We start from the raw sequence: 21,680 nt of genomic DNA, 5'->3' as shown, positions 1-21,680 counted from the left end.
AAGTTTGATTTTTCACCAAGGAAATGTTGTTGACTGATCTTCAACTCTGCATATATTTCCACAGACACATTTTCTAAGGATCAAAACATTTTACCTCGAGTTCTTTGGGATTTTCCCACTCTGGGAATGTGATACTTAACCTTTCGACCACCCAACAAGCAAAGAAAATGTTACCTCTTTTATCTTCTTAGAAGCTTCTAAATAAGCCTGAAGCCATAAGGGAAAGCCAAGTATAATACTTCTATGAACTACTTTTTACCTACTGAATAAAAATATCATGCACATCCTATGAGATTCTTGCCTAGAAAATATAAAATTAAAAAAAGAAATTAAAATTTTATTATTTTGTTCTAAAAAAATATTGCTATAATTGCTAACATTGGGTAGAATCTGGTGTTTAAATTCCTACATGTAATAAAATAAATTTTTTAAAAATTTAATTATTAAAATCAATATTAAGGTTTGTAAAATATTAGTATGAGTTTAATTCAAAACATAAAGAAATTCTTTTTACAAACACCCAATAAGTGGTGGAGGGAGGACCATACTGGTGGGGGAATTCTTGCCTGAAACAATGGTATTATGAACAATTTTGTAAATCACTGTATTTTAATAAAAAGCTTAAAAATCAAAGCATTTAGTAAGGATGAGTAATTGCAATAATTTTGATTAACACACATACACGTGGCTTTTATTTTTTTCCTCCAATCTTCATTCTTCTGACTTTCACAGCTGCTAAAAGGTAATGCATCATATAGTGTTTAGATAATTGATATAATTGTTTCAAGTTACCTCTTTAGGGTATTATCAGCTTGTAGGCATCAGTTTCTCTAATTGTCAAGTAGTGGCTCCTTTATCAGGCATTTAATCTTGCCTCCCTGGGAAAACCAGACCTTACCACAGAGTAAATTTTCGAATTGCTGACCTGAAGTAACTTGAGACTATGCCTTGGCAGTGAACCTTTGCTCTCTGTTATTCATAGGAAGGATAATGATGTACTCTGTTGCCTGAAGGCCCTAGTTTTACTGCCTTAAGAAGTAACATCTAAGTACTAGATGCAAAGGTCTGAATTTGGAAATTCCGGGGAATATAATTGCATCGACACAGTATTTTTTATATCTGTAGAAAAATAAGCTAATTTTTTAAAATCTAAATTTGATCATTTTTGCCACTTCTCAATTCATTCATCTAACTGCTAGTGTGACTGATAGAATCCACAGTTACCTAAAAAGCTACTTACTTTTAGGAATAAGTGATGTACTATTTTATAGATGTTTTGGAATTTTTATTTCTATGTAAATTTGCCATTTTTTGTAAGTAGGAAAACTGAGATAGAAGAGCTAGGATGTAACCCACAATTTCTTAGCAGAACCTAGCTAGAAAGAGCCCTCCACATTTTTAGCTAGTTAAAAAGAAAGAAATGTTAATCAATTCCCATAAAAATAATTTCCTAGAAGGCATAAAATATAATTTCCTAGAAGGAGAAAAGTGAAATGCTATGTTTTAATTTCATTTTATTCTTAAGTTTCTGATTGTGGATTTTTCGCTGTGTGACCTTACTTAACAGGATTACAAATAAGATAATTTTTGTTCCAACTCAGAACAGTGCTTGGGAAGTTTTCAGTAGCAATTTTGTAAGGTATTTTTGATACGAAAAATTCCATGTCAACAAAATTTTCTACATCCAGAAGTTTCTTTGTTATAACTTTTGATATTTATAGTTTCCAATTAAAAATACATTTAAAATATTTACATCAACTTAACTATGCCCGTGTGAAGCCAATAAATCATAATTGTATTAATTTAATAGGTGATTTTTTTAGAATTACAATGTTATTTTATTATTTTGAAGTATGATTAATTAGGATTTATTTGGAAGATTATCTTACATAGAAAGAGTATGATGGCAGTTTTCTAGTAGGTAAACTTTCGGAGTAGAAGCATGTAGACTTAATATGAAACGTTAATTTCTTCAGCAGTAGCTACTCAAGTATCAGGTCTCACCTCCATAAAATCGGAACACTAATCAAGAAACCAAAGTTAATCTAAAATATTACTAGGTCTGGTCATTACTCAGAGACCATTACAGTTTCCAAAGTTTAGCCCAGGGACACAGACTCATTTTTTTTTCAAGTCTGGACTAGACTTTGGTTAAGATTTACTTAATTTCATAAAGTTCTAACAATCCTCCGCCCCTCTCGGAGAGCCCGGCAAGCTACCGAGAGTATTCGATATGCCAGACACAGTAACAACAAAGTCTCCAATGGAGACGTTACTGGGCCCGCTCGAGCAAATCGACGATCAACGGGAGGGCCTTTACCTTTACCTTTACCTCTAACAATCAATCATCAAGTGGGTTGATACTAGGAGCCAGAATTTAAAAACCAACATCAAATAGAGCAAGCATAGAAGCAGCTTGACTCCAAGCACTGGGATATGGAAATGAGCGTACAGGTAGGATCCTGGATAGTGAAATAAAAAAATGGTGATGAGTTTTGATGTTAGGAAGCAAATAAAAAAAGTTCCTGGTCCCAAAGAAGAATGCATAACACAGCTTCTGAATGACTGATCACCTCCAGTTAGAGACAGGATTGGTTCCAGAGTTGTCTGTAAAGGGAACACAGTAGTAAGTAGTATTATGGTACTTTGAACCGCAAATGCTTATAGGAAGAGGGATGTTGAGGATCCTATTTTAATATCAGAATTTCTCATAATAAAGACTGGTTCTTTTACAAGCTAAGGAAAATATGAATTCAAAGTACAGATAAGAGCAATTATGTTCAGTATTTAATTCATTCAGATTTGAAGGAAGGAATGATAATGAGCTTCATGGACAGACAACAGATTCATGGCATTGAAACCAGTTTTGCAAGAAACATTAAAGGAGTTGTTTTAAAAGACAGGACAAGCTTCCCAGCAGGTGGCTTTGGTTATGGCAACTCACTTATGATGCTTGCAATTCCCCTCTACTAGATTAAGAAAGGTATGTTTACTCATAACTTACTAAGAGGTTTTATACATCCTCAATAACATTTTATTTAAAAAAATTAGAGCAAGTTGTCAAAATCATGACTAAATCCTCTATGCCCTCATGTGCTGTTGATTGTCTAATAACAGAGCTGTTGTTTCTGAGCCAGAGAGATAGCACAATGGATAAGGTGCTTGCCTCTCACATGCTCGACCTGGGTTCAATCCCTGAGCACTGCCAGGAGTGATCCCCAAGCACAGAGCAAAGAGAAGGCCCTGAGAAATGCTGGATGTGCCCCAACAACCCCACCACTCCCAGATGGAAAAAAGTAAAGCTGATATTTTCATATTCCTGCATTTAGAAGCCCCCTCACTGCATCTGTTGGTAATGGCAACAAAATCCAAATAAAGGCAGAAATAGATGCAGAGATAGTATTTTACTTAAAATAAGCCATTCTTAAGAGGTATCTCCAGATAAGACAGAGCTTGGAAACTTTATGTTAAGACTGGTACTGTGGTTACAGTGAAGATAGTGTTCTGAGAAACTGTGAAGTCCTCAGTCTCTTGTGTGCTTCCTCTGCTCTAGCGTCTGAGGCTATTTCTGTTTATAGCCATTATAAGCGTTTGCCAGGAGTAACCCCTGAGCATCACCACATGTGGCCTATAAACAAAACAAAAACATTTAAGAAACTTTCTATGATGATGATCATGATTTTTGTAATTCCTCCAGTTTGTTCCCTTGGATTACAAATGACCTAATTAGACTTCACCACTTTAAAATATTTGTACATTAAGTACATGATATAGAATTGTTAATAAACAGTTTAATATAGTAAATAATATTTTAAACTACTAAATGGGTGATCTTTAGTTTCCAGATAAAATTTTTTATTTGTTATATATATATATATATATTATACTTCTTGATGATTCATTGCTGTATTTGCAATTTGTGATGCAAAACGTATCACTGATAGCAGTACATATAATATTCAGGTTAATTTTAGACTTTAGCAGTTTCCTTAAAAGATAAATTGGATTTGGTCATCAAAATAGGTATTAAATGAAGTAGCTGGCCATTGAATGCAGGTTTACTTAGCCTTTTTGTAATATAAGGATTATACCCACAGATTCATGCCAGTGTGCTCGAGGGAAATAGCTGTACTTGTTTTTTAAAAGGCTCAGAACATTACACGATACAAGATCATTGTCATTTGAGGGCATGCAAGACTGCCAAGAGGATTAGTAAACTGGTTTGGATATCACTTTCCACCATTCTATATTGGTTTTGTTTCTCAATGTTATAATAGTGATGTTAATACTTCAAAGGGTATAGATTTTCGGGGGGAAGTGAAAAAAATTGGGGAAATTCAAAAATAAAAACTCTTATTGGTCTGATTCCTTCTAACATTTTTTGGATCTACTGGCTTAAAACTATGGCTTTCTTAGAGATTCTAGTACATTAGGGCAGGCACTTAATTGAATTTCATGGACCACTGCTGTCAACCCCCTACAGGCGTAAAGATGAATTGGTTTGCGGTTTACTACAGTAAAAAATACATCTATTATGTTTTTTATCTATTCCATTGATCATTCATTAATAGCCTGCATCTAAACTACAGAGAAAGAAGCATGCAGGCTATTAATTTTTTAAGTAGTTTGAAGTTTGTAGATAGAACATGGTAAGAAGACTATTCATATTTGTCTTTCAGTTTTAGAATATTTAAATAGACGTTACATGTCATGGAAATTCATTAGAAGTGGTCTCATCTAAACATGAAACTAATGCTGAATATTTTTGATACTATTCAATAGCATTAGATCTCTACAATTAATGAAAATGAAATCTAAGTATTTTAAATGACACACTACAATGTCTCTCACAAATGGCTCTATTTCTAAAGAACTTATGATTTTTCACTTTAAAAAATACAAGAAAAAAGTTGCTAAAATGAATAAGGGTTTTAATGAGCTAGTTGGATACAAATCAATAGAATGAAGTTCATAGCTTTTCCATTCACCAGAAACAACCAATTGAAAAATATGTTAGGGTTAAATATTTCATTACCAAGTCATAATTTCACAGGCACTGTAAGATATGTAGAAGTTAATCTACCAAAACTATTTAAAACTTATGTAGACGAAACTGCAAACATTTACACTGAATCACATAACTGAATATCTGATTAGACTACATCTATGTTCCTAAATTTAAAAAAGTCTTCTTAAATTACACAAAAATTCAATGAGAGAATTGTGGGATTGTTTAAATAGAATTCTATGCTCAATTTCAAAGTTTGCTACTCAGAAAATTGAGCAAAATTGAATAAAATTTAAAATTAGTAAGATTGTTGATGAAAGCAAATATCTTTAAATGGTTGGCAACAACATGGAGTATTTTAGGGTTTTATTTTCCCTAATGTTAAAATATAGTCAAAAGCAGTAACAATTAAAACAATATGATATTTTAGTAGAAACAGATGTCAATACAAAATAATAGAAAATATAAAAATTATCTGAAGTACTCAATTTCCTGTCTTTCTATCACATTACATTCTATCCCATTACATTCTCAAACCCTTTTTCTCAGCCTCTGGCTTATGAAAACCCAGAATTAGGCCCATATGTTGTGACATCAGGAGGAATTTGATTTTCACATTTTACCAATCATATATCTTTTGAGAGATGCCAGTTAATATTGTACCTTGTAATTTTTACACCAACTGCAATGAAAAAAAGCAGTAAGCTGCAGTATGCTTTCTTGACTCTTATCTCTTTTATCGATGTTCATCACTTTTTGGATATAGATTCAGAGACTGAAAAATAAAGCTCCCGGAAGAGAGCGAAGCAGTATTTCCTGGCCTTCTTGGAGAGCGCAGCAAGCTACCAAAAGTATCCCGCCTGCATGGCAGAGCAGAGCAAGCTACCTGTGGCATATTCGATATGCCAAAAACAGTAACAATACTGGGTCTCATCCCCCTGACCCTGAAAGAGGCCCCGATACGTCATTGGGCTACACTATCATGCCACAGGGATGAATGGAGTCATTACTGGTGCCTGCTTAAGCAAATTGATGGGTATAGACACAAAGATGTGTATTGTCTGGGGCATAGATCATTTCCAGACCCCTCCCTGAACCATTTAATATGGTGCTGAATAGACATAAACATCACCTAAGCCATTTTAAAAGGCAACGGGTATATGACTAAGGCTATAAAGAGTAGAATTCATATATCGAAGTTGTAATGAAAATCTTTAATTCTACTTGGTCATAGTTCTTCTGATATTGTAGGAAGAAGGTTAAATAATACAAGTTGATTTACAGTTTTGCATATTATTCTCAGTATAGAATAGATTAAAAACAAAAATCCCAGTTAAGCTATTACTGTAAAATATTAGGGAAGTAGTGAGTCCTTGAACAAAAATGTCAGTGGGTGGATGTGAGAAATTAAAGGAAGAACAACAGGCTTTGTTAATTGATTGTTATAGAAGCTAAAGAGAAGGAGGAATTGTCAGCATTAGCTCATAGAAGTTGTATCAAATTCCAAGCTTTGGTGGTCAAGCAGGTTTGACATTCTGGGACGAATATAGACTACTTAAGGATGTTTGATGAGAAAACAGGTGGAGGTAAATGTCAGATTAAGTCCATAGGTAAGAGTAAATTTAGACATAGGCCAAAAGAGTGGTTCTGAGTATTAGACTAAAATGTGGCTTCAGATGTTGCAAAGTAGTGAATGCTCCACAGAGGAGCTCCAGGAAATTTATTGGAGATGAATCATGAGTGGTTGAGACCATTTAGGCCAAAAAAAAAAAAAAACTTATAGCAAGATAAAAGGCTGAAATATCTTTTGTGATCATCAACTAGATTGGTTTCCCTGAATGTGAAAAAAGAAACCCCTGGGATATGTGTGAAAAAGATTCAAGGTCATCATTGCCCATTACTGATATTGAATTTGGACTGGAACCATAGCACAGTGGGTAGGACGTTTGCCTTGCACGCGGCCAACCCGGGTTCTATTCCTCCACCCCTCTCAGAGAGCCTGGCAAGATTACCAAGAGTATCCCACCCGCACAACAGAGCCTTGCAAGTTCCACATGGCATATTGGATATGGCAAAAATAGTAACAACAAGTCTCACAATGGAGATGTTGCTGGTGCCCGCTCAAGCAAATTGATGAACAACGGGAAGACCGTGCTACAGTGATATTAAATTGCTGAGTATCTCATTTCTACCCCATAGGAAAAAAAAATAATTTTCCTAACATCTGTGCATTGACTGAATAATTGTTATTAATATGCTTGTGAGCTAGCCTGACTCTAATACCAGGTGACTTTATCTTCCTAAGTGTGTCGTTTTCTTTGTGTTACTGTTCCATTGAAGAACCTCCTTAAGGCCACTTATTTTCTGCCAAATTATATTCTAGTCCTTTAGTCTGACATTCGGAAATTATTTTAAATTCATCTATCCTTTCCCACGAATACACATGTTCTGCTCCAGGAAAAGTACTATCTAAAATACACCAAATAAACCTATAATGCTTATATCTCTTTCTAGCAATAAAATTCTGATTTTTTTCCTGAAGGCTTCTTAACCCTAATTCAGACTCTTTTTCTCATGGCACTTGTTGGGGAATTAGGATGGAGAGCAGACAGTTTACATGGGAATTTGGGGGGGAAATTCCAGGCAAGTGTTTGATTTAAAAAAGCTAGATTTCCAGGAGGGTCCTAAGGTTTTTGTTCTGTTTTCGTTTTGGTTTATTTTGTTGTTGTTGTTGTTGTTGTTGTTTATTTGTTTTTTAAAATTTTAATTTTAATTTTATTTTTTAATAATGTAGGAGTACTGCTATTTGTTGTTTATTGTTTTTCCCCCCAAAGGGAGTAATAGGGCAAATGTATTTAGAAAAATTTCATCTAGATTCTACAGGTAACATCAGCTCTAATTACCACCAAATAGTTGTAGAGATAAGAGGTTTTAATTTCTTCTTTATAAAATTAAGAGAACAGCACGGAGTCTCCTGCCCCCGCGCCTGGCTGTCCTTGCTGGGGCCCCTTGGAGGGGAGTGGGCTGAGTTTTCCTCCCCACCCCGACCAGGGCTCCAGCAGCCAAAGACCTCCAGAACCAGCCACCACCATGCTAAGACCACTCTCCGCACACATGAAGGTACTGGCAGAGGAACAAAGGCATGCGGGTCCCGGGACTGAGATCTCCAAGCCTGCTCGGATCGGAGCTGAGCATCCTCCACCCAGATCCTCCAAATTCCAGTAGGCAGGGGTCACACCCATCACAGCCACCAACTGGCCCCCTGGCACCGTGTAATCCCATCAACAGCCAAGACTCAGAGACTACAAAACCCAGCTCCCGGAAGCTGGACATCTTATTATCTCATTCCTACTTTGGACAAAATGGCAGGCTACCGAATGTAACCTGCCCACACGGCAGAGTCTGGCAAACTCCCCGTGGTGCACCCAATATGCCAAATACCAGTAACAATGATGGGTCTCATTCTCCTAAAGAGCCTTGAATATGGTACTTTCTTAAAAATCTCAGGTCTAGGATGAAGGAGATGTTACTGGGGCCTGCTTGAGGCAGTTGACGAATAACATGATGGTCGTGATCGTGATAAAATTAATAGTCTATGGTGAATAGACTTCTGATTATCTAAATACATCTCTAAAAGTACATTGGAAGTATTAGGAAGTGTTGGGATTTCTTTTAAAGAACTACCGGCTCAGAAATGTAGTATTCCCTAAGACTGAAATTTGCAATAAATCTAAATCGCAAGTCTTTTAAGTACCAGCTCAAAATCTTCACACACTAATGATAGTCTCTTGCAATCCTGCAGTAATTTCAAACATTATTTTATCAGGTAGATAATTTTTTTATAAAATAAGTTTTCTGGAGAAGACAACATGTTTTCATTTCTTGTTAATTTACTTTTAATACTATTAAAAGAATTTTGTCTTTAAAAGAAAGTGTATTTTCCATTTCAAATGCATTTGCTCTCATCTTTAGGGTGCTACTGGCAGAACAGACATTGAAGATTTAGACCTCTACGCAACATCTCGGGAAAGACGGTTTCGTTTGTTTGCTTCCATTGAATGTGAAGGACAGTTATTTATGACTCCTTATGATTTTATTTTGGCCGTTACTACAGATGAGCCCAAATGTGAGTATATTTTTTTAAGTTTATCTTAATTCATAAGATGTTTTTCTTGTTTTGGTTTGAAAAAGGGTGGGGAAGAATAATTTCTCAGAACAACTAATCAAGTAATGAGACATTTAAAAGACAATTATGCCATAAAATTTATAGCATAGATTTATAGCATATAGCATGGGACCCGGGGCTGAGATCGCCAAGCCTGCACAGTTTGGGACTGGACCTGCCAGAGTTACTGGCAGTTACACCCACCAACTGCCGTGTAACTCCAACAACGGCCAGGATCCAGAGATCATCACACTCAGCTCCTGGGAGAGAACAAGACAGAGTTTCCTACCCTATGCCTGACTGTCTCCACCAGGGCCCAACAGCTGAAGACCATCGAGGCCCAGCCAAGGCCATGCTGGGAGCACTCTCCACACACTTGGATGAGCCTCACGCATAAAAGAACTGACAGAGGAACCCAGGTGTGTGGGATGATAAGCGCGCGGCTTATCATCTCATTCCTAATTTGGTCAAACTGGCAGGCTACCAAATGTAACATGCCCACACGGCAGAGTCTGGCAAACTCCCCGTGGTATACCCAATATGCCAAATACCAGTAACAATGATGGGTCTCATTCTCCTAACCCTGAAAAAGCCTTGAATATGGCACTTTAAAAAAAAAAAAATCTCAGGGCTAGGACGAAGAAGACGTTACTGGCACCTGCTCGAGGCAATCGACGAACAACAGGGCGGTCGTGATCGTGATTTATAGCATAGATTTATAGCAAATTAATTTTCATTCCAGCTACTTCCAAACTGCTATTTCCCATCAAACTCCTACTGGTGTCTCCTCTCTCTCTCCTTTTGATTTAAGTCCCATGATTTACAATAGTGTCAATAGTAATGTTTTTGGAAAACAAGATCACTGTGACAGACCCACCACCAGAGTGTCACCATCCCTTGGCCACTCTTGCAGGAACCTTCCGTTGTTCCCTCTGTTTCAGTACATTAATTGTAAACATAACAGTGCCCCAGATCCAGGAGAGTAAATAGCCTGAGTAGAAGAGAGCTGACTTTGACATTGGACCTAGAGAGTAATTCTGCCTGTATTTGTCATGGTTTACGCAGTGTAAATATAAACTAATTATTTCTCACCCTCCCATGTGTTCAAGCTGTAGTTTTAAACTTTCTAGCACCAGTCACATCCTTACAAATATCTTTAATGTCTCTTTAATAGAAGACAACTGAATTCTCATAGCTGCTTTGCATTCAATTTGTTGTAAGATTATTTGTTTCTTATGAAGAAAATTGAAAAAAAAAATCTGCCTCAGCAAAGGAGGAAGAGGGAAGAGCAGTTCAATACCCATTGCAGATAATTATAGATGTTCTTTGATACAGTGCAACACTTGGCTGGCTAGTGGTAGTTTTTTAAATTTTTGTTGCTACATGGAATTTGAAACGTTTGGTCTTTTATTACTTAAAAATCCATTGGTCTAAATTGCACTACACATTGATCTCTTTTCCCTTATAAAACGTAAAAATTTAAATGAAAAAAAAAAACAGGTTCCAAAAACTTGGCACAGATCCTCAAAATATAGTCACATTTCATTATACAATCACTATCCTCCCGTTGTTCATCGATTTGCTAGAGCAGACCCGGTAACGTCTCCGTTTTGAGCCTTGTTGTTACTGTGTTTGGCATATCGAATACGCCACAGAGAGCTTGCCAGGCTTTGCTGTGTGAGCGAGATACTCTCAGTAGCTTGCCGGGCTCTCCGAGAGGGGCGGAGGAATCGAACCCGGCTCTGCATTAATTAATAATGTAATAATATTAGGAAATGTGCTTATTGAAACACAGTTCAACTCATGGCTCTAAATAGTTTTTCAGATTTGGGGAGTGAGGGGGCACCACACCCACCTTACGCCTCGCTCTGTGCTCTGGGATCCCTCCTGGTACTGTTCTGATGACCGTATTCGGTGCTGAGGATTGAACTGGAGTAGCTGTGTGCAAGGCAAGAACCTTAGCTCCTGTACTATCTCTCTGGCTCCCCAAATTTTAAATTTTTGCTTGAAAGTTGGCATCTTATTTTTGACCATAAATATAGAAGTTGTTTCCCTTAAGCAATATACTCAATATACTAACTTTACCTATATCTAAGAAGATGTTTACCAAATACCTCAAAATAAGCCATAGTTTGTCTGTCATCTGTCAATTTTTCTTTCAAGTAAAAATTGTGTTCCTGGGAAAAAGGAACTAATTCAGTCCACAAATCAAATGCATTTTCTCAGGACAACAGTAGTACTTTAGAATGCAACAGGAGTGCTTTGTGCATACGTTGCATTTTATTACCACAGGTAACAAGCGTTCTAGGGCATCTGTCTAGTTCACATAATACACTGGACACTAGAAGTACTGTGTTGAGGAGAACAGCAAGTACCCTCCTGTCCTCATGATGCCTATGGTCTGGTCTGGCAAGAGAAAGCACACTGGTCAATAAAATATAAACAACAGCTTATAACTTTGACAAGTGCCATGAATAAAACATACTTAATGTTGTATTTGAGAAGCCAGGGAGCTCAGGAAATCTTCCTTGGGGAAAATAAGTAGCACTGTCCTCCGGTTGTTCATCGATTTGCTCGAGTGGGCACCAGTAATGTCTCCATTGTGAGACTTGTTACTGTTTGTGGCATATCGAATATGCCACGGGGAGCTTGCCAGGCTCTGCCGTGTGGGTGGGATACTCTCAAGTAGTTTGCCGGGCTCTCCGAGAGGGGCAGAGGAATCGAACCCAGGTCGACAGCGTTCAAGGCAAATGCCCTACCTGCTGTGCTATCGCTCCAGCCCGGGGAAAATAAATATCATCATGAAATAAAATTCACGACTAAAAATTAACTAGACAAATAAGAAGCTTAGAATGAACAGTTTCCATGGGAGAAGTAGCGTATGCTGATCCCGATGTGCCGTGACATGAAAGAATGTGGCACATGTGAGGAGTGAAGAGAAGGTCTGGTGGCTGGAATACAAAACACAAACGGGAGTCTGGGATGAGGTGAGACGGGATATGTGGAGTGAGGCTAAATTATTCAGTCTGTAAACATATTAAACATTTTATTTAAAAATAGTGGAAAAATCACAGTAGTGGTTTTAGCTATAGAATGACATAGTGTGTTAAAAAAAAATAACAATTCAACTGAGAAAATTTTAAGTATCTTTTTGAGTTTATTCAACAGTTTATGAATTTGACAACTCAATCCGGCAGATAGAACTTCCCAGAAGCTGTACAAAAGGAAACGCTATTATAAGACAGAAGGAAGTAAACAAGGAAAAAAAAAAGAGAGAAACCAGGTTAGTTATTGGAAGTTTACTTTCCCAAATATGGGTTAGCAGAGGTTAGTCAAGTTGGTTATCTAACTGGTACTGATCATGTGATTATCTGAAGATTCCATCTGGGAAAAAGTTAAAGCTATAATTAGGTTAAATTTCAGCTTGGTGATGGGGGGCTTAGCAAAAGCAACTCCATTTTGAATTGGTTCAAACCATGATAGGATTGCATTTTGGAAACATTGTTCAGGGTGGGGACAGATTGGGGAAAACCAGTATGGTCATAGCAGACTCCTGTTTGGGCTTCGGAAGCTTCTAAAGGAGGCAGAAATAAATGGTCTTGGTTTTGATTGTTCATTTCATTTCTTTGAAAAATCTGTGTGCTTAATAGCAATTTGTTTGTTAATCTGCTTAAAATGTAAATAAATACTGAAGTGAGTTTAGAACAATTGTAAGTATTTTTTTCCTCAGAGACTGGGATATAGCAAAAACAAACCTTAAAATAATAGTATAAAGTGTAAGGCATTTGATTTTCATGCAGTTATCTCAAGTTCAATTCCTGGCACCACATGGCCCTATGCACACTGCCAGGGGTTACTCCTGAGCACAGAACCAGGAATAGATCCTGAGCACCGTCAAGTGTTCACAAAAAAAAAAAATAACAACAACGATAAAACACAAAAACTTAAATCCTCAAGATTTAATATATACTATTGTGATTATATTTGATAAAACCGTATTGTGTATTTGAAATTTGTTCAGAGTGGACTGTTAAACATCCTTGACAGTGATAACAAGTAGTAAATATGTAAAGTAAAAAATTTATAAAAGTTTAAAAATCTTGAGTAAGTTAGAAAATTAGCTGTTGAATGTTTATTTTTATACTTTCAGTGAATCTATTTGTATAGCTGAGAAGAGGGAAGAATAGAGTATATACTTGGGATTTATTTGTGTATGATTGGTAATTAATGAGGTGTGTATGGAGTAAATTTTTAGTCTATTTTTGCTTTTTGGGTCATACCTGGCAATGCACAGGGGTCACTCTTGGCTCATGCACTCAGGAATTACTCCTGGAGTGCTCATGGGACCATATCGGATGCTGGGAATCGAACCCGGGTCTGCTGCTGCAAGACAAATGCCCTACCTGCTGTGCTGTCACTCCAGCCCCTGTATGGAGAAAATTATCTATGGAGGCAGTACTGTATGAGAATATAGGTGACTGAGGGCTAGTTTTTTTTTTTTTAAGGAACGCCAGTACTTTAAAGTATAAAAATGCAAGGCTTGGAATGATAAGTCTCTAAAGGATACATAGGAATATCTGGAGACATCAGAAGAAAATCAGAAAATTACAGAGTAATAAGGGCCAAGTAAAATGTATTGTATATTATTTTCACAGCCTTTGAGAAATCAAATTAGATCTGGATAGAAAAATATGCACTAGATTTAACAATGGTGTGTGTTTTTTTAATGTTTCTGCATATTTATTAGGACAAAACCACATTGTAGGATTTAATGGAACATGAAGAAATTAATATAAAGTGAATATAAAAGATATTTGGCTGTTGGGGCCAGAGCATAGTACAGTGGGTAGCATGCTTGCTTTGCATGCAGCTGACGAGGGTTTGATCCCCAGCACCCCATAAGGTTTCCCAAACCTCGCCAGCAGTTATCCTTGAGCATAGAGCCAGAAGTAAGTCCTAAGCATTGGTAGGTATGCCCGCCTCCCCTCCTCCAAAAAAAAAATAATGTTTGGCTATAAAATAGAAGGAAATGAAAGATAGTAGAATAGACTTAGAAACAGACTCATTTAGCAAGATTCTTGACAATGGACTGTGAGGATAGATCTAAAGGAGAGAAAACTACACAGGAACAAGTACGGGGTTCCAAAGCAAAATTGTGTATTCATTTAGGACTATTGCAGCTTAGTGACAGATAGGTACTAGAAAACTGTCCTCCCGTTTTTCATCGATTTGCTCGAGTGGGCCCAGTAGCGTCTCCATTTTTTGAAGACTTATTGTTACTGTGTTTGGCATATTGAATACGTCCTGGGTAGATTGCCAGGTTCTGCCCTGTGGGCAAGATACTCTCTGTAGCTTGCCGGGCTCTTCGAGAGGGGCGGAGGAATCGAACTCGGGTGGGCCGTGTTGGCTGTGTGCAAGGCAAACGCCTTACCCGCTCTGCTATCACTCCAGCCCCTGCTATCGATAGAAATTAAATGTTTTTATTTTTTGAGAAATTTAAAAGCTGTGGTAGGGATTTTTTTGATCATTTAAGCCTCATTTCCTTCCTCCCTTCTTTCAAGGATTATTTGAGTACTTACCATGTGCTAAAATATGGTATGGTGCTTTGAAATTGGTTGTTTCTATTTTTTTTTCTTCTATTAGGATGAGATAGATGATTTTGTACGAAGAGTAGATTTTTCTCCATCTGGGAACACTGGTAGAGGGAAGTTATTGATGGAACATTTTATGTCTAAAACCCAACTATGAATACTTAGTAAATCACAGTTCTTTCTTTCTTTCTTTCTTTCTTTCTTTCTTTCTTTCTTTCTTTCTCTCTCTCTCTCTCTCTCTCTCTCTTTCTTTCTTTCTTTCTTTTCTGCATCACACTGAGTGATGCATAGGGGTTACTCCTGGCTCATGCACTCAGGAATTACTCCTGGCAGTGCTCAGGGGACCATATGAGATGCTGGGAATTGAACCTGGGTTGGTTGCGTGCAAGGCAAACGCCCTACCGCTGTGCTATCACTCCAGCCCCAATCACAGTACTTTAATAAAATAAAATTTAGAAAAAATGAAAGAAAAGTCTTTCATAGGTAGATATGTTATAAGTATATGTGTATATATGTATATATATAAAATTAAATTTTTGTATAGCTGATTACAAATACTGTGGAATTTTTATCAAGTTAGTATATATGTGATTAAGCTCCTAATATATTTTTCATAATAACAGTGAAAATTTAATATATAAATCTGTCAGATTTATATTTAAGTACTTAATTTTGGACTGTTTAATGATTTAGAAATATGCAGTTTGAAATTTTTTTGATTAATTATTGAATTATTGAATTTTTCATTATAATATATACCCAGAGCTTAATATTGGATCCTTGCTTTTGGGAAATAACATTAGTCAGTGTTCTTTTGGTATGTATTCTTTTGGTAACAGTGCTACTTGTGAAAAATAAATAAAATTTTAAAACCACATGTGAGGAAAAATGTTGTTTATTATAAAAATAGGATTTTAAGATAATAAAGATAATTATGAAATAGTTTTCAAAATATTCACCTCAAAAGAAAAATGCAAGGGCTAGAGCAACAGCACAAAAGGTAGGGCGTTTTCCTTGCACGCGACTGATGCGGGTTCGATTCCCAGCATCCCATATGGTCCCCCGAGCACCGCCAGGGGTTTTTCCTGAGTGCAGAGCCAGGAGTAACCCCTGAGCATCGCTGGGTGTGACAAAAAAAGCCAAAAGAAAATGCGTTATACACTGAATATTCAATCATATACAGATCAAAACAGCATGTTGAAATTAGACAAACATATTAAAACTTTGACATTCATTTATTATCTTTTGTTGCTTCATAAAAATTAAAAGTAACAGTCTCGAGAATTTTTAAAGATTAAAAAACAACTTGTGTTTTTAGTATAGTACCTGAAATGAAAGAACTTCAAAAAAATTAGTATCATTATCATAATCCTTATCACTTGAATTTATAACCATGATTAAAAAAATTACAATTTTATCGTGACTTACAACAGTTAAAAATATGTTAGATAATGTTTAATAATTATAGATCAATGTTTATTGAGATATGCAGCTCATTGTTTATTATAATTTGTGTTTAAAATCTAGAAAATTTATTTTCCCTACATAAATTGATGAATGTATTATATATGTAATGAATGAATTACTATTGCTGTATTAAACAATAGATTATTTTTATGTAGCTTCAAGTATTTAATTTTAGTATTATTGAATATTTCAAACATATATAGAAATATTAACAATATGAACATCCTACTATGTCTTAAGGAATAAGTTATTTCCAATAGAATTGAAGTATCCTTCACCTGTTTATATGTGCAGTAATTTCATCTGATATAAGGAATTTAGAAAGTCAGAAAACCCTTTAAAAAAGAGTCTGAATGGCTCTTTAGTCTTTACATTTTTTTTAAAAGCTAATAATATTGAACATGGTGACATATCCGGCAGGATGAATATGTCTTTTGTGAATAATTTACTTTGGAAATCTCATGAACTCGACAAAACTCAAGAGTATGTCTAACTTCCTCTTTTGATAAATTGCTCCTGAACATTGCATAAGAACTATGTATGTACTCTTTTATACCATTTTTTTTCTTCTTTTCCTATTAGTGTATTTCAAATGTAAGAATAATGAACATCATTTATTTTATTTTGGTCATGAAAGAAGATATTTTAAATATATATAAACTCAACTAATTATGATTATATTCTGAATTTTATTTTATAAACCTGTGTGTTTTAATCAATCAATTGTAAGTTTGCATGAGCAAAGAAAATGAAATACTGACTGTACATTTATTCCAATATTGCAAGATTTATTATGTTTGAGATCTTCAGAGCTCTGAAGAGAAATCACGATAATGTGATCTCAGGTGTTCTATTTGACTTTAATACAGTTTCCAAAATTTTTTTTGAGTAGTTGTAGGAAGAATAGAAACTCAGAAACAAATTTCCTTGTCACATTATCTTCACTTTCCATATCTATTATCTTTGCCCCAGGAAAAAGATTCTAGGAAGACTTGACCTCTGAGTTAGATTGAGATATTAGTATAGAAGATATCATACAATACCTTAATTATAAATATGCTGAGAATATCACTTTCATATTCTAGTAGGAATATTCAGTAAATATTGTTACATATTTTAACTTAAAGGATATTTAGTGAAGTTAACTTTATAAACCCAGAATTTAGATGATTATGAAACATGTGTTTCCTAACCTGTTGATATTTATTAAAGTAGTTTATAGTGTATGCAATAAATGCCAATCATAAAAGTCAAATCTTAGAACCAAATATTAAGATTAAATAAAATTTTGACTTTAAACATAAAAGCTTGGTTTTATGAGTTTTGGCTGTAGATGGTTATTGAATTTGAATATATACTACATATTATCTAATTATTTTGTTTGTTTACTGTAGTTGCTAAAACGTGGAAGTCACTTTCCAAACAGGTAAGTGAAAACTCTAGTATACATATGCATGAATACAATGTATACATATATGTTTAATATGTGACATATACATATGTAACTGTTACTGCAAATTGAGTCACACCCACATGCCATTTTATTTTACCTTTCTGTCTTTCAGAAAGTAAAAAGGTGAACAATGCCCATAGTTGGTGTGGATGAAATCAATGATAACTCTCATATGCAAATTTAAATTGACATATTTATTTGATGAAGCAGTGTGGCATTATCTACTAAAATTAAAGATACACATGCCACATACCCTATACCTAGAATTTCCACTCCTAAGTTTTAAGTTATGTAGTACACCTTATAAAGTTAAACTTCAATATTCCGTGATTAAGTATATTCACACAAACTTCCATAATAAAGAAACTCACTTATGTGTAACAAAGGTTCACAAAAATCTTCAGATTGCCCATAAGGGCTGAAACCCATAATAGGATATCAGTAGTAGGGTTAATAAATAAATGTTGGTATATACAAACAGTGAGTAATATATAACCATGAAACAAATTTAGCAATGCTATAAATTATAGCAGTGCTGTAACTGAATTGCAAAAACATGATGGTTTCCAAAAGCATATCAAGGTACAGGAGGTGAGGGCCTTTCGTTGCTTGTGACGAAGTAGACCGTGGCCCTGATTCAAGTTCCCTGGCATATGGTCCCCTAAACATTGCCAGGGTCACTTCTGAGCTCAGGAGTCAGGAATAACCCCTGTGCATTGTATATGGCCTCAGCCTCAGACCCTCCCCAGTTGTGTGTATATATTTGTGTGTGTGTGTGTGTATATATATATATGATGATTATATATATATGATATATATATATCACCTTCCAAAGTCGCGAATTAAAACCATGTTGTTACAGTGTACATTTATAGGTGGGGAAACTAAGGAACGGCAAATGCAAATTTAGAATAGTATGTAGCAACATGGCCGACCCGAGTTCGATTCCTCCGCCCCTCTCGGAGAGCCCGGCAAGCTACCGAGAGTATTCGATATGCCAGACACAGTAACAACAAAGTCTCCAATGGAGACGTTACTGGGCCCGCTCGAGCAAATCGACGATCAACGGGAGGGCCTTTACCTTTACCTTATGTAACAATGAGCAAGATGGAGGAAAATATAGGCAAAGAGCAGCACAAAGAAACCAGAAGTTTCTAGTTCTTACCACTTTGTAACCTTAAGTAAAGTAAAGTAAAGGCCCTCCCGACGATCATCTATTTGCTCGAGCTGGCCCAGTAACGTCTCCATTGGAGACTTTGTTGTTACTGTGTTTGGCATATCGAATACGTCACGGGGAGCTTGCCGGGCTCTGCCGTGCGGGCAAGATACTCTCGGTAGCTTGCCGGGCTCTCCGAGAGGGGCGGAGGAATCGAACTCGGGTCGGCCATGTTGGCCGCTTGTAAGGCGAACGCCCTACCTCTGTGCTATCGCTCCAGCCCAGTGTGGAATCTAACCTTAGATTCAATATATATCCTTTTTGCAGTTTTTCAAAAATTTGGACAGATCACTTTATTTGGAATTAAATTTCTCATAATAATATTCAAATCATCATCATCATTTCTGTTCTTTCTGTTTCTTTAAAATTTTTAAAAATTTGAAGCAGCATTTAAAGCGATTTTTTCATTTTTTGAAATAGAACAGATTTTATTTGGAGGGCTTTAAAAATGTGGAGGGGAGGGAAAGAGAGTAACGGGCTCAAGGGAGAATTCAGGTTTCTCCAAGAGCGGAGAGAGCCCAGCACTTTTATTTTTGAATTACAGTATAGCCTAACCACCCCCGTATGTGTATAAGCATCCTCAGTGCATGTACAAATATATTTTCATATGTATGATAATCTTTGGTAATAAAAAGTGAAATAGTATTAAAAAGATACAGATTTTTTTCAACTACTTAGAGACTGTTCTGAAAACCCTTGGGAAATGACATGTCTTCTTATGAAGCTTTAAACATCCTTTTGAAAATTGGGTGTATCAAATATATATGCATCACATTTATTCTTTACTATTTTAATACAGATCTGTTAATAATTTTATTAATTTCTAGGACTCCCATAGAGTACTATATCTCTAGTGGCTTAAACAATAGAGAATAATTTTCTCACAATTCTAGAAGATGGAAATCCACGATCAAGTTTCTGGAGGCTTCATTAGTTCTAAGCCTTGTTCTTTAGTTTAGTGATCTTTAGCTAGGCAGTTGTCTTCACATTCTATCTTCCATGTTTTTTTTTTGTTTCATTGGTTTAATAATCCCTCATAATATTATTGGATCAGGACCTCCCATAATGATTCAAATAACTGTAATTACCTCTATAATTACTTCTGCAGATAGTCACATTTTGAGGTATTAAGAGTTAGGTATCCAAAATGGAAATTTAAAAAGGACACAACTCAGCCTGTAAAATTAAGTATGACAAGAAAATGAAGGGGTTCTAAAGATCAGAATGGGCTGGAGAGATAGCAGAGTGAGTAGGGCGTTTGCATTGCAGGCAGCCAACCAGGGTTCGTTTCCCAGCATCCCATATGATCCCCTGAGCACCGCCAGGAGTAATTCCTGAGTGCAGAGCCAGGAGTAACCCTGGCATTGCCAGGTGTGATGCCAAAAAATAAATAAATAAGATAATAAAGATCAAAACAGCAGTTATATGATTATAAGACAATTGTGAAAATGTAGATTTCATTTATTAAAATTTAATGAAAATTCAGCATATTTGCTATTTAGTAAGACAGATGGGCTGGAGCGATAGCACAGTGGGTAGGACGTTTGCCTTGCAAGCAGTCAACATGGCCAACCCGAGTTCGATTCCTCCACCCCTCTCAGAAAGCCTGGAAAGCTACTTAGAGTATCTCGCCTCACGGCAAAGCCTGGCAAGCTACCCTTGACACATTCGATATGCCAAACACAGTAACAATTGTCACAATGGAGATGTTACTGGGCCCACTCGAGCAAATCAATGAACAACGGAAGGACAGTGACAGTGACAGTGACAGTAAGACAGATGAACCAAAACTGGTATCAAATAAAAGACTTTTTAAAATAAAAACAAAGAACAGTAGAGGGTAGGGAATTTGATTCAGCAGTGAAACACATGCCTTCCATGCATGAGATCTGAGTTTAAGCTCCAGAACTATACTTGTATGTATATATATATATATATATGTATATATATACAAATTTAAAAATAACAATATGTAATACTTAATGTAACTAAGAATGGGCTGGAACAATAGCACAGTGGGTAGCGTGTTTGCCTTGCATGTGGCCGACCTGGATTCAATTCCTCCATCCCTCTCGAGAGCCTGGCAAAGCTATGGAGGGTATCCCGCCTGCCCAGCAGAACCTGGCAAGCTCCCCGTGGCATATTTGATATGCCAGAAACAGTAACAAGTCTCACAATGGAGACGTTACTGGTGCCCACTTGAACAAATCGATGAACAAAGGGAGGACAGTGCTACCTAAGAAAATTATAAATTATTGTTATAATTTTTTATAAAACCTAAGTAGAGAGTCTGGGGTCATGACTTGAATGATAACAACATATGCATTACAATGTGATTTAATCCCTGACAATGAATGACCACTCTTCTCCCCAGTGCTCCATTGTCACCCTGTGGCTCTCAAGCAGTGCTGTATGTGCCCCCCACCTCATCATTAGTAACCCCAAAAAGGAAGACCAAAGAGATAGTATAGCAAGTAAGGTGCTTTTCTTGCACGTGAATTCAACCACTGGCACCCAGCATAGGCCCCAAGCCTGCTAGGAAGAAAACCTTGAGCACTACCAACTATGGCTCAAATGTGGCACTCTAAAAACTAGTGACCAAAAAACCCCAGAGGGGCTGGAGCGATAGGACAGCGGGTAGGGCATTTGTCTTGCAAGCAGCTGACCCACGTTCGATTCCCAGCATCCCATATGGTTCCCTGAGCACCACCAGGAGTAATTACTGAGTACAGAGCCAGGAGTAACCTCTGAGCATTGCCAGATGTGACCCAAAAAGAAAA

General features: G+C 36.4%; 1 protein-coding gene across 3 annotated transcripts in view; it reads left to right on the top strand.

Moving 5' to 3' along the window:
- MICU3 (mitochondrial calcium uptake family member 3) overlaps positions 1-21,680 on the top strand; it is a 109,195-nt gene that overhangs the window by 27,615 nt on the left and 59,900 nt on the right. For all 3 annotated transcript variants that reach the window (XM_056113974.1, XM_056113975.1, XM_056113973.1), the window contains exons 2-3: positions 8,981-9,134; positions 17,626-17,657. In XM_056113974.1, coding sequence (XP_055969949.1) covers positions 8,981-9,134; positions 17,626-17,657 — 186 coding nt within the window. The remainder of the gene's footprint in view (positions 1-8,980; positions 9,135-17,625; positions 17,658-21,680) is intronic.

Source organism: Sorex fumeus, unplaced genomic scaffold (assembly GCF_029834395.1).
Source record: "Sorex fumeus unplaced genomic scaffold, SorFum_2.1 ptg000024l, whole genome shotgun sequence".
In the NCBI taxonomy this organism is placed as follows: domain Eukaryota; kingdom Metazoa; phylum Chordata; class Mammalia; order Eulipotyphla; family Soricidae; genus Sorex; species Sorex fumeus.
Note: the sequence above shows the minus strand (reverse complement) of the source record. Positions and strands in the feature narration are given on the sequence as shown.